The sequence below is a fragment of the Nymphaea colorata genome, chromosome 1 (assembly GCF_008831285.2).
Source record: "Nymphaea colorata isolate Beijing-Zhang1983 chromosome 1, ASM883128v2, whole genome shotgun sequence".
Taxonomy (NCBI): Eukaryota; Viridiplantae; Streptophyta; class Magnoliopsida; order Nymphaeales; family Nymphaeaceae; genus Nymphaea; species Nymphaea colorata.
This window is the reverse complement of record NC_045138.2, coordinates 9460109-9473947: the sequence shown is the minus strand read 5'-3', so window position 1 is coordinate 9473947 and position 13839 is coordinate 9460109. Positions and strand designations below refer to the sequence as shown.

Genomic DNA, 13839 nt, shown 5'->3' with positions numbered 1-13839 from the left:
TTTTTTGTTTTTCCCCTTTTATCCCTCTCCTTTTTCTGTTTTACCTAGAGGGAGACTAGTCCCAACGGCTAGATTTCTAGCCGTTAAGACTGCCTCCTCCTTCTTCTCTTTGGCCCTCTCCTCTATAAATAGGGCAGCTTCTCTATTGTTTCATGACTTTTTAGCCTACTTTATGTATCTCTTATTGTGATTAATTCAAGTTCTTCACCTCTTGTTTGAGCGCTTGTGAGTTTGACTTGTTGGTGGAAGCTTCAAGTTTGATTTACTTGAAGTATTTGTCTCTTTGGGCCTGATTTACACTCCGAGCATACTTGAGCCAGGTTGAAACTTGCCAAGCTGAGACATTAGATGATGTGAAAATTAATCGTGTCTCCTCTCCATTTCTGGAGAAAAAAGGTAATCCTTGTATGACTGAATGGATTGTTGACAGTGGTGCCACCCATCACATGACTGGCAATCTGAAGTTCTTTCATGAGTATAAGCTCTCATCAGGGAAGGAATGTGTTTTCCTTGCAGATGGTTCCTTTATCTCTGTGGCTGGGAAATGGAGTCTTTCACTTTTAAACAAATTTTTAGTACATGATACTTTACATGTTCCTCATCTTCCCTTGAATCTCTTGTCAGTCAGCAAAATTACAAAAAAGTTGAATTGTGAACTTATATTTTCTACCAATCGTTGTGTTTTGCAAGACTTGGTGACAGGGAAGAGGATTGAGATTGGTTTGGTGTCTGAAGGCCTATATCGATTACCCATGCGTGTTGCCACAACTCTCATGACAACAGTCAGCAAAACTGAAGAAAAGAGAGGACTTCTTTCGGTTGTTTTTGTATTGACATGAACATCTTGGGCATCTTCTTTTTCGAGTTTTGAAATAGTTATTCTTTGATTTATGTTCTAATTAGGATATGACTATGATATCTTGTGATGTATATAAGTTTGCTAAACATTTTAGGGTTTCATACCCTATTTCCACCAATCTTACTAATGAAGTTTTTTTTCTTGATCCATTCTGATGTGTGGGGGCTTTCGGGAATTCATTCTCGTCATGGTTTTCAGTACTTTATGATCTTTATAGATAATTGCTCTTGTAATACTTTTGTATACTTACTGAAAGACCGCAGTGAAATGCCTAATGTCATAGATACTTCCATTATTCTTGTGGAGACCCAATATGGAGGATCTGTTAAGTCATTTTGGTCTAACAATGCTCGTGAGTATGCGTGTCAATCTGTTGATGATTTCTTTCGAAAAAGGGGGATTGTTCATGAAATGTCTTGTAGTTATACTCCTCCCCCCAAAATGAGGTGACTGATAGGAAAAATCATAAGTTGTTTAATGTCACCACGACCCTCTTGTTTCAAAGGAATCTTCTAAAACAATATTGGGGTGATGTTGTTCTCACTAGTGCATATTTGATTAATCGTATGCCTACTCGTGTGCTAAATGGACGGACCCCCATTCTATGCTACCAGGGAGTCGTCAACCATTTCCTCTCCCACCTCATGTCTTTGGATGTGTCTGCTTTATTCATAATCACAATCCTAATGTTAAAAAAATTAATCCAAGGTCAACTAAGAGTGTATTTGTTGGCTATTCTCTCACTCAAAAGGGATATAAGTGTCTTGATCCCTCCATTAGTCGTGTCTATGTTATCAAGGATGTCACTTTCCTGGAACATGTCTCCTATTTTTGGTGAGAATTCTTTTCAGGGGGAGAAGTCTATGTCAAGAAGAGTATTCTTATAGTCAAGATATTCAATTCACAGATTTTTTGGAAAACAAAAGAGAAGAAAGTCAAGGTACAGTCACATATGTTCTTGACTATGAGAAGGATGAAAGTTGTTCTACTGGGATTGAGGAGGAACGTAACCACTTCTTTGGGCAGGTTTAGTTTAGGCGAAGAGTGCCTATAGATGAAGTGACTGGTGGGAAGAATTATACTCTCAATCCCAATGCTATACCTTCCCTGGATGACGCAAGTCGTGCTCGGAAGGAGTCAGTTGAGAAAGAGTTTTAGATAGATGTTGCCAATAAAGAGCTACCCATCGCCCTGAGAAGGGTGTCAGGTCATGTACTCAACACCTTATTGGTAACTTCATATCATATTTTAAATTGAGCAAAGACTACAAGTATTTTATATCATTGCTTTCTTTGGTTGTGATTCCCAGGACTGTCGTAGAGGTTCAGAGTGATTCCAAGTAGATTTATGCAATGCAAGAAGAGATGGAAGCTCTGAACAGAAACAAGACGTGGGAGGTGGTAAAGATCCATGAAGCGGCTTACCTGATTGGATCCTGTGGGTTTACACCATTAAGTACAAACCAGATGGGAGCATTGATAGGTACAAAGCTCGCCTTGTTGCCAAGGGGTTCAGTAAAAAATATGAGATTGACTATTTGGAGACTTTTGCTCCTGTTGCAAAGATGAAGACTGTTAGAGTTATTATCTCTTTAGCAGTGATAAAGGAGTGGAAAATGTACCAACTTGACGTTAAAAATGTTTTCTCAATGGAGACCTTGAAGAGGATGTGTATATGTGTATGCCCGCAGGATATGAGGAACCGGGAAAATGCTGCAAACTGAGGAAAGCGTTGTATGGGCTCAAGCAATCTCCCCAAGCATGGCTTGAGCGTCTCAGACTAGTTATGAGACAACATGGTTATAATCAAGGAAATAAAGATCATACTCTCTTTGTGAAGAGGAAGAAACATAAAGTTACTTTTTGTTAGTTTATGTTGATATGATTGTTACACGTGATGATGAAAATGAAATAACAAAATTAAAGGAGTTATTGGTTGTTGAGTTTGATCTCAAGCACCTTGGCAAGTTAAGATATTTTCTTGGTATTGAAATCCCTAGATCAGGCAGGAGCCTTGTGTTGAATCAACGAAAGTATACTTTAGATTCACTAAAAGAGACTGGAAAACTGGCATGTAGACCCGCCTCTACTCCTCTGGATGCTGGACACAAGCTCAGTATTAGAGATGGAGAACCTCTCTGTGAAGAGGCCAAGGGAAGGTGTCAATGTCTTGGTTGGAAAGTTGATCTATCTTACTCTCACTAGACCTAATATTACCTTTGTTGTGAATGTGATGAGTCAGTTCATGCATGCTCCAACAGATGCTCACTTGAAGACAGTTGACGGGAAGTATTACCAACAGATAAAGAAGAATCCATCACAACAATGGAGGTAGCTGCAAATGTCGTGATAGGGAGAGACCGCTGAGCCATAAGTTGATCATACTCTACCTTGCTCATGGTCATAATAGAGCTATCAGGAGTCGTCTTGGAAGGAGTCTCTCCAAGTGGTGTAGCGGCCTGGGCAAAACATACAGGAACCTGAGAAGTGAAGGTCCCTCTACTAAATCCTTTGCCCTGAGAAGTGGAAACAGGACGACCATGTTTGTCCCAACACCTATCTTCTAAAGGTCCCAATTTTCAATAGTATGTACACTGAAATCGCTCTTTGCCCTCTACACCATGACATGAGCCTCTTCCCCTTGTGGCCTGTCCATGCCTTTTAGACACAGCTATGGCAGCAGTAGGAGTAGGAGCCTCACTCTGAGGCTGAGAGAGAGACAAACAACCAATTTGTCTGTTATATGCCTCAGCAAGATTTGGAATCTTTGCTCCATTAAGCAACAACACTTTAACTATCTCAAACTTAGGTGGCAGACCAGCCAAGAACTTTGCCACCATTGTTTGCTCGAACTCGAAATGAGTCTTGTAGCATGCCTGACAAGGAGGTCGAAGGGCCTTCAATCGTTCGTATGTTGCTTTAACCAAAGCAAAGTATTACTATTAAGACAATTCCAAGTCACCTTCCTGCAGTTTGAGCAACTAAGTCACACAGACTCTTCTATTTTACTGTCGCACCCAAGTCGTGTCGAGTCGGGTGCACCAGACATGGGTGCAGCTCCGACTCGCACCTGAGCCCAATCAACACGAAGTCGGATGCACCATACTATATTTGTCCAGTTTTGACACGCACCCGACTCACGTCAAACTCGAGTCGTGTGCGGTCAACCCGCGTCCGGTCTAAATGTGTCCCATTTTTTGGTATTATTGTTGTATACATTTTAGCATTTCATTTTAGATGCTTGTTCAGTTGTTCTTGAATCTACTATAAAAGTTTCAAAGTTCAACTAACAAATATATATTGTCAGTCTTGTACATAAGCGGCCGTGCATATATACTTTGCAACTAATATAGTGATATATTATCATGTTATAAACTTATAATATATAAAATAAGCTTTTTTATATATGCATTATGCAGCCGACCAGTTTTGGTTAGTGTTTGTTCTTTTGAAGTTTTAATTTCAAATTTTCAATTTCTGCTTCTATGATTCTATCAATTTTTTATGTTTTATGTTAGACTGTTAGTATGTCTTATTACTCAATTACTATATATAATATATGTTATGATATTTTCCTATGCAATACATTATGCAAGTATGTTATATACATTAATAACTAAATTGTAAAAATAATATATACATTCTTATTCTGTTATATATATAATAAATTTAATAATAATAATAATAATAATAATAAAATACCTTTGCCGCACCGCCGCACCTAAATTTTTTGAGATGTGCCGCTCCGGCACCCGACACTTAGGTGACATAATTGAACAACTCCTCAAATTGTAAAATTTTTGAAACATTCTTGTCATAAGTCTGCCTCAAGAATGTCCACATGTGTTGGCAGTCGTGTAGTAAGCAAGGGTAGGAGCAATATCAGATTGCACATTATTCATAATCCATGACATAACAATACTATTATTTTCTTTTCATATGGTATACTTTCCTATTTTAACAATTGGTTCTTCTTCTTCAATGATGTGGTCTTTTTGATGTCCTACTACAAGCATCATGAACATACTCCACCAAATTTCATAGTTGTGACCATCTAATTTCACACTAGAACCATAAAAGAAGGAATTCTCAACAACTTTGTATTCATTATGAGACTCAATCTCAGTGATGTCTGCCATATTAAATTGCTGTCCAAGGTTCCTCGTGAAACACAAAAAACAGAACTACACAGATTGACTAGAAGATGCAAAAATAAATAAGTACTTCCCGCAGATTGACAAGAACCATGCGGCAGCAATAATTAAGAACTTCCTGCTGATTAAAAAAAATACCACTTTACAACGTAGAAGGTTGGTCCACGGCAGACAGAAAACTTGTCATCTTCACTCATTTTCATTCTCCGTTTTAACTCCACATGTAGTTCACGACAGTCTGATCACATATAACAGACCTAACATCCACGCCACGCCACCATGTGAGGGTTTGATCACGTATTCCACATCGACATGATTAGACTCCTCTAAATCTTACTGCTATTCCCACAATCTGCTGGAAGTCACGATAGAGAACACCAGGTGGGGAAGAAAGGAGAGAAGAGACATGCCGAAACTTATCAAAGGAAGACACCTGTTTGGTGGGAATTTCGAACCATGTTGCTCGACTGATGTAGTTTGGCGTCCATCCAACTTGAAGACCAATTAACTACATTGCATCCACGTCCACTTCAACAAGGCATCGATCTAGGTTTTTGATTGATTGATTGATTGATTTATTTATTTTTGTTAAGAAAACCCTAGATCAAGCCCAACAGGCACGATTCAACTATTTTACCCACAACGAGAAATAGAATAGAAGAAGAGGAAGAAGATGGGTACGATAAGGATGGCGATGGAGAGGAATAGGTGTCAGTCTCAAGAAGGATTGGGCTCTGATGCCACGTTGCGTGAGGCCAGAAGGGAGAAGAGAAGAGGTCGAGAGAGAGAGAGAAACTAATTTGATACTTCTTAATCTGTCCTAATCTCATGTTAGGGTGAGACCAACAAATTAGAAAATAAGTCCAAGACTAAAGCAATTATTAATAAAGAGTTGTTTCTATAACCATTAAATATTCAAAACACCACCTAACATAAATGTTATTCAACAGTCACATTATATAACTCTCACAGAGAGGACAAAAATTACTGTTTGTTTCACCAGTAGGGATATGCAAAGCAAAAATTGAAAATAATCAGGACAGTGATTTTATTATCTTGTCTTTCTTACTGTCCTTTTTCTGTTGAAACGTTAAATATTCTAAGGAACAAAAAGGTATCAGATTAAGTAGGTTGGTGGTCCGTCTGTTACAGTCATTCGTCAAAACAAGCTCAAAAATATACACATTTCTAGTACTGATTTAAGTGCTTTATTGGAATGACTAATGGAAGGTCATCATGTTGCATATGGCATTCCTTTTTTTTTTCTTTTAGATTCTTTTGTTTTCTCTTCTTTTTGGTTTTTTTCCGCACATTATTTCTCTCACTTGACTAGTGTAGATAGCATTACATCTCAAAGGATTCTACATTAATATGCAGTGTGTGCATCTTCTCGTTTTCCATTGACAGAATTTAAGTCAGAGATGCACATTTTATTGCAGATGGGAAAGCGCTCTGCTGTTTACATCAGTTTTTGGTAGTATATGTTATTTTGGAAGGTACTGTGCCTGTCCTTCATTACTGATTTACTGTCTAATTCTTAAAGAGAATCACATGTTTCCTTGAATGCCCTCTAAACTTATATCCAGGTCATCTATGAGGTTAGGCTAGCTGTGGCAAATATACCAGTTAATCACTTCTTAAGCTCCACGTATGTAATGAACTGTGAAATAGTAGTCAAATGCATTGCACTTGCAGAAGGTCAAGAATTCATTGTGGAAGCTAATTAACATCTTTACATAGGAGAAATTTAGGCTGATAAAAAAATTGCGCTGAATAATATCAATCTAAGTTGAAGGAAAATCAAATCCTTTTGATGTTTATCTCACATAAATTGATTCTATCTCTTACTTTCCATGCCTTGGAGATGAAACCAATTAGTATAATAATAATATTAATAATGGGCGTCCTTTGATTTAGTTGCATCTGTTTGCTTTTGTCTAGGCTAATAAAGAAACCTTAGATTTTAAGTTTATTAAAAATATAGCAAAAGCTGGTGAATACTACCCCTTTGCTTCTTTGTTTCAACATTCTGGTGTTTCAAGATTTGAGGAATTTGGCCTATTCCTTTTTAACCTCTTGGATTTTGCATCAAATGGTTTTTGTCATAGTCACAGAAAACTCATTTTTTCAGAAAAAATGCATATAAAATACAATAAATAAGTCAACCATTTAAAACTTTAAGAAACACTTTTTTTTTAAAAAAAGCCAAACTGAAAAAAGTGACAAAAGAGCACGTTTTTTTTCTTTTTTTTTTTCATTTTAGTTGTTTTTTTTCATGTTTTTAAATTCTGAGCTGCCTTTTTTTCTTTTTTTTTGTTGCTTATTTGCTTACTTTTTGATGTCTGCTATTACTTTCTCACTTATTTTATTTTTTTCCCAATTTTAGGATTTTATAAAATTCTTAAAAATTTACCATATTTTTTCCATTTTTTTCAAGCTCGCTGTATTATACCCCAAAAAAACCTCGCTCTTTAAAATGCGAGAATGTTTTTTGTGACTATGGTTTTTATTTGTATTTCATTTTCTGCTTTGTTAGGAAATTACATTTTCCAAGTTGACATGTAACCTTTCCGGCAAATTCTGTCATTATAAAAAGGCTTAGTACTCAAAAGCACACCTAAGCTGTGGGCTCACCTTTTTGACTAGGCTAGGCCATTTAGATGCCTAAGTCAGAAAATTGTTTCAATTTTTTCCCTCCTACTTGTACGTCTTTTCATTTTTTTCCTTTTCTTATTTTTTCCTCATTTTCTTCTTCTCCTCCCTCTTCTTCCTTACTTTTTCCTTTTATATACTGTTTTTGGCCAGCCTAGGTGCTGCCCAGGTCTTTTTGGAGAGCTATTCCCTAGGTTTGTCTGGTGCTGCAATATTTGTGTACAAAGGCCACTTTTAAATCTTGTGCGTTTAAAATTTAAATAGAGAAAACTGGCATCTACTTTTCAGTCTTCTAAATGCTGAAAAATTTCTGCAGGTGATCAGTTTGGTGGGACTGATTTCTTTGTTCCATTCGAGGTTATCTTAGTTATCCTTTTCCTTTTTTCTCAGCCAGCGATTTATTGGGGCTGTAAATGGGATCTTGGTTTTCGGCATCCTGATTTCCTTTACAACTCTTGTGGTAAGCTTCTTCTAGTAATGAAGTCCTTTAACTAAATTTGTTGGGTATGTAAGTTTATGATTGTCTAATAAATTGGTCGCATAGATGCTTATTATTTGGGTACCGTAGTGTTAAGTAGTGATAGACAATTTCACACAAGTGCAGGATGCAGGTGCATATACACACACACACACACACACACACAAATTGTTCGTAAACAGCAAAGTAAACAATTAACAAGCCTTCACCCTATCAAACATTCGCTAAAGAAGAAATCAAATTGTTGTTGATCGCTGCACAGGAGCCTCACTTGCACACCCTCGACAGAATTGTGTCAGCTCACGTGCAGTGACTGTTTTGTGAGTCCTTGTTGCTTGTCAGTAAGTTACATAGTTCAGAACATTATGAGTTTCTTTATCCTGGCATAGACCATCTCATATACCATCATTTTGGAAAAAGATTATTAAACCCTTATAGTCTATCACCACCATTCAACTTACTGGACATTCTCAACATTAAGAACCAGGTTCACCTTTTAAGAGTTTTGTCAGCATTTGTTGTTTGACATGGGTACATTTAAAATTTTTTATACGTATCTTATTCAAAACCAGATCACATGAATCCCTCAGAATTTTGTGCATGTTCTGCCCATGTAGTTGGTATAAATCATAGCTGTAGCAATTGTAATTTTTTGGCCAACTAATAGTGCTTCTGTGGCAATCATTAGTAATCAGAGAGTCATGGCATTTGACTAGGAAAAGAGAATTAGAGTGATCATTATATCAAATGGAAACCATTTTGGTATGCCATATATATTCATTACTCAAACCAAAGGAAAGTGGAAAGGCAATGAGAAATGCTCAGACAATCTAGAAGGCTAATGCTGTGCCTCTTATTAAGAGAATGCATAAGGATGAGGGTTCCCCTTTCCTGGGGTTAAACAACAAGTTTGACCCATTATCTTCAGTGCACACCAATTCCTAACCCTCTTTTCTTCTATCGTACTAAATGGGAGGTGGGCTCATCATTACAGCTCAGCATCTTGGTGTCAGAAATGTTGTTAGAAAAGTTTTTGCAATTTGCAGAGCAAATGATCTGAAATTGTATTCAGCATTTTCTTACTATGCAGTATGCTAAGCCTTGACAAAATAAAAGCCACACGCTTGATATGGTTAATTCAATGCTATGTTTTGAAATCTTTAAAAGTTTTTTGTTGTATTTCAATGTCTTTTTCCTTTAAGTACCTAAATCAAGTAAGTTCTTCTTTGCTTTCCTTTCTTAAGGCTCATTGGGTGTGTTGAATGTATATTTTGTGCCAGATTTTCTATTTAGCAAAAATAAAAAAAATCATTTTCTTTTAAATTATAGGTATTGGCTGGTAGTGATATTCAGTTGAATTCTCTTTTGAAGTTCCATCTGGAAGCTATACCCCAAAGCATACCGGTTATAGCACTTGCATTTGTCTACCAGGTGAGCATTACAAGGTTAATGATTGATTGGTCGTCCTGTTTAGTGACCAAACTAGCTTATTGTTTCAGAATGTGGTACCAGTTCTTTGCACCAACTTGGAGGGGAACCTATCAAAGGTTAGGTAGGGCCTTAAAGCAATTTATAAGTCAGTAAGTGAAATGTTTATGATATATATCCTAGTACTATTACATCATTCACTTCTGCAGTTATCTGTTTATTCCTTTTTCCCCCTCTCAAGCCAATTTGAACCTCTTTATCCTCGAGCATTTTTTGAAGGACCTTGCAGTTTGTTCTTTAGTTGGTGCTACTGATAACATTTTGTGAAACTGTGGAGGAATAACTTCTTGTGTGTCTTTACATTCCTATTGACTAACCAAGAGATATAGCATACCAGTCCAATCCTTAGTCTCCAGATTTAATGAGGGATACACTGCATTTGGGGAACAACATTGGTAAATCTGTGAACGTGTATGAAAAAACAAATACAAAAAATTTGTTTACATTGGGAGCAAAATAATGTTTTAGCTTGTAATTTGTGTTTGCATGTTCATTTTTTTATACTATTGACTGGTCATCCCAAGATTCTAATTGTTTTATTTGCAAAGCCAACTAATTGAAGGTAATAGTTCTTGCTTTTCTTTTTCTCCTTTAAGTATTTCAAGCAGTAAGTTGGCTATTTCCACTTTGCGTTCCAGGATAGCAATAATATTGGGAACTGCTATTCCACTTGTTTTGTTTCTTATCTGGGATGCTGTCATTCTTGGAACTGTTCCAAATTTTGATGCAAGCAACAGTGGAGTCCTGGATCCTTTGCAGCAACTGAGGTCCAACAACGGTCTAATTGGTGTAAGTCCTAATTAATTGATATATGGCTGTCAGAGTTCCTACATAAAATTTGTCTAGGAAGTTCACTCACTTTATAACCTATTCTGATATTTTTATCTACAGCCGGTTGTTGAGTTATTCTCCTTCCTTGCAATTGGAACTTCATATATTGGATTTGTATTGGGCCTTTCAGATTTTGTGTCTGACTGTAAGTGGACCTTTTACATTTAGAATAGACTAGTTATATCCTTCATCACACCATGCACCATGCATTTTGATCCACTGTATCACACCCGAGAATTCAGTATTATAAGTGGACTGAACAGAGAAAGCAGTTTTTTACTGCAACTGAAAAGAAGCAAATTCCCCCAATAAAAGGGAACATATCCACAAACTGCAAAAGTAAAGTGTTACTAAATTATTGTTGAACTGATTATGAAATGAATCCTTTTTTAATGTTGTTGTATGGTAAATGAGTAGCAATTAGCCTTTTCGAACTATCTTCTCTTTGATGCTATAATTTCCTATTTTAACATAAAATGATAAAAATCATGTGACAAATTCAACTTATGGTCTTTTTTAGATGGTTGAATTATACTGGTATTCCATAACAAACATAAACCAAATCAGTGACTTCTCTACTTTCTCAGGAAATTTATTTTTTCTAGTTTTCCTCTCTAGTAGTCCAAAAAAGGAAGACATCAACCTGTCAACGTCAGTGATCTCTTTATGATTTGTGTTCACTGCACTTTATAAGAGTTGCAGCATGCTGCTTTCACTACTTATTGCTGCTTCCTGACCTTCCAGAAATGCCTATTTTCTGAAGATATATCTTGTTTATTTTTCCAGTACTGAAGCAACCTGCTGGACAGAATAGACCCCTTCCATATTTGTTAACTATATTCCCACCCTTGGTTTTAGCTTTTCTAGATCCAGAAATATTTTTCAGAGCTTTGGACTTTGCGGGAACGTATGGAGGTATGAGCTTTCATCTATTTATGATCTTTCCAGTGTTTACTGAACTACCGTTCTTACATACCACATGATTGCGTGTGTGACCAGATTGATGATGTAGACCATCTCATTCATGGCCATTGTGACATCATGATCATGTTTACTTTGTAGCCTAATCTGCACATTTAAATATTGTTGTCAGCCTTATTTTTAGTCTTGTAACTGACTTGGTGCATTCGACTAGTTTTGGTTTTGTTTGGAGTTCTTCCTGCAGCCATGTCATGGTCGGAAAGGTATAATAGAGCTTCTTCATCACCGATCACTTCCCCCTTAGTTCCTGGAGGAAGATTAACTCTCAGCCTCATTGCTGGCGGGGCGGCATGGGTGATTCTTTCTGAAATTCTTGCCAACTTTTCTTGATGACACAAGATGTTTCGATACTCACCTATAAGAAATTACTGGAAGACTTGCCTTTTTTTGTCCTTTTAATAACTGTTTGTAAGCAAATAATAAGGATCACATCATATTTTCATGGGGAGATAAAGCTAACGGTCTTTGTGTGGATAAAGTTTTGAATCATTATGTTGGTCTATTGATCTTGTTCGACTGAAAGTTTATTCAGTTGAGTATGGTAAACCTCGTTTCTTTTGTTTGGCCGTTTTTTTCTGGAGAGGAGAGTAGGGGGAGGAATTTTAATAATTCTCCCCCAACTATGGGAATTTCCCTTAAGTTTCTGATAGAAACAAGAATCACGTATTTGAGACAAAAAGTTACCATCAATTTCTGTTCTCTTCGTGTCCAGGCGACTGGAATAAACATTGATAGATTGCCTTATAAACGTAAATTGCAGGAAGCAAATTGAATGCAAGTTAACATAATATTCCTGCTAAAGAATTCTTCTGAATGCTAGAGTTCGGTTCTTTTGAAAAACTAATAATAAGAAAAGTGCATGAAGAGTAATTGGTATGAAAAATATAATGTTTTCTAGAACGCCCTATGGTTTGGATCTAATATTAAATGAATCAGATCCATACCATATTTTATTATTTGGTGTTTGTGGGAGCATGCAAGTGCATGAAAACAAGAGTGAACGTAGTTGATAATCAACAATCTGTTATCGTCAACTATTAAGAAGTACTAAGAAGTCGAGAATGTAATTAAATTTTCCAAATGTACATGACCACTATAGAGGACATGATCAAACCACTGAAATATGGATTTCTAGTTATTCAACGTTGAGTTGCTATGTTTCAAATAGGGAGGTAGCCTTTTGGAGACATCCGATAAAATTGGAACTGTGCAAATATGGAGACGTAGGAATGCCAGCTTTCTAAATAAATTTGATTAAGTGAACGAAGACGTTGGGCAAAGTTACCAAAATCTTAAGATTTGTCTACGCCCCTTAATAAGTAATAAACATACAGGTGACTCGATGCAAAAAATTTTCTTAGATTCTAATGTTACTATGGGCCAAAAAGTGGGTATTCAATTGGCATACTTCAGTTCACTTGCGATTATTGGGACAAGTTGTTCATTTCGAAGAAAATTAAGATGGAAAAGGTATGATAGAATTCAACAAAGAGGCTATTCATATATTGAAATTTAATGCAAATAGGGAGAGAAATTAAATTTAAGGGGCATAGAGAAATGAAGTTGATGGTAGGGCTGCTAACGGATTCTTCTTAAAAGGATGGAAAGCCGTTGTAGGTAAAAGTATGATGATTTAAGGGGTGCCATAAATCTAAATCCATTCTGCACTTTTCATGTGGAAACTCCGACCCTGTTGGAGAAGACCCTAATGAGTCCACTTAGATTTTTTATAATTTATTTTGGGTCCCTTCTTAGTTTTTTTCGTAGTTGGTTGCAACCTTTTAGTTTACATTTCTTTGTTTTCATTTTTTTTTATAACCTTTAGCCCAATCCGAAGGCTTCTCTTTCCCTAACTTATCATCCGTGAAAAGGGCACATTTTATACAAAATTTAACCACATTGGCCAACCTTTTACGAATCACCATGAAATGAAACTAGAGTTCCCAATAATTCGTCGACAATTCTTCCTTGCATATCTGATCTCCTTCCTCTCCCTGCGACAATTTGCTTAGTGGAGCTAATGATTTCTTTTCTTATTGAAGCAACAACTGGACGGGCCTGGCTGATCCTTAACCAAGAAACATGGCACCTCATTTGGCCATGTCCGTCGGCCAACCGCCATTGCAGGAACAAACATTTTAAGAAAACTTGGTGGCTGTGATTAATTTGAAATGAGGATTTGATCTCTGATATCATGCATAATTTTCTCAAATGCTCTTTTAGTACAACTTCAGTTTAGCAACATTTATGTTTCTGTCATGCTCTTGAGCAGTTGAATCAATGGACACATAAATTTAAGTATATTTCTATTTTAGATTCTGGACCAGATTTGTATGTAAATTTTTTATGTAATTGTTTTTTTTCCTAATATGCATGGTGACCCAACATTTAATGTAG

The 13839-nt window shown here is 36.5% G+C and overlaps 1 protein-coding gene across 6 annotated transcripts in view; it reads left to right on the top strand.

Annotated features, from left to right (window-relative positions):
* LOC116246216 (uncharacterized) overlaps positions 1–12000 on the top strand; it is a 33915-nt gene extending 21915 nt beyond the window's left edge. For 3 of the 6 annotated variants that reach the window (XM_031617970.2, XM_031617971.2, XM_031617967.2), the window contains 8 exons: positions 6452–6508; positions 8055–8124; positions 9472–9573; positions 9642–9694; positions 10269–10419; positions 10522–10606; positions 11248–11376; positions 11597–12000. In XM_031617970.2, the coding sequence (XP_031473830.1) occupies positions 6452–6508; positions 8055–8124; positions 9472–9573; positions 9642–9694; positions 10269–10419; positions 10522–10606; positions 11248–11376; positions 11597–11772 (823 nt within the window). In that variant the 3' untranslated portion in view covers positions 11773–12000. Of the gene's footprint in view, positions 1–6419; positions 6509–8054; positions 8125–9471; positions 9574–9641; positions 9695–10268; positions 10420–10521; positions 10607–11247; positions 11377–11596 lie in introns of all 6 variants that reach the window. The other 3 variants (XM_050075729.1, XM_031617969.2, XM_031617968.2) reach the window with 3 other exon arrangements.
* Positions 12001–13839: the final 1839 nt, after the last annotated feature.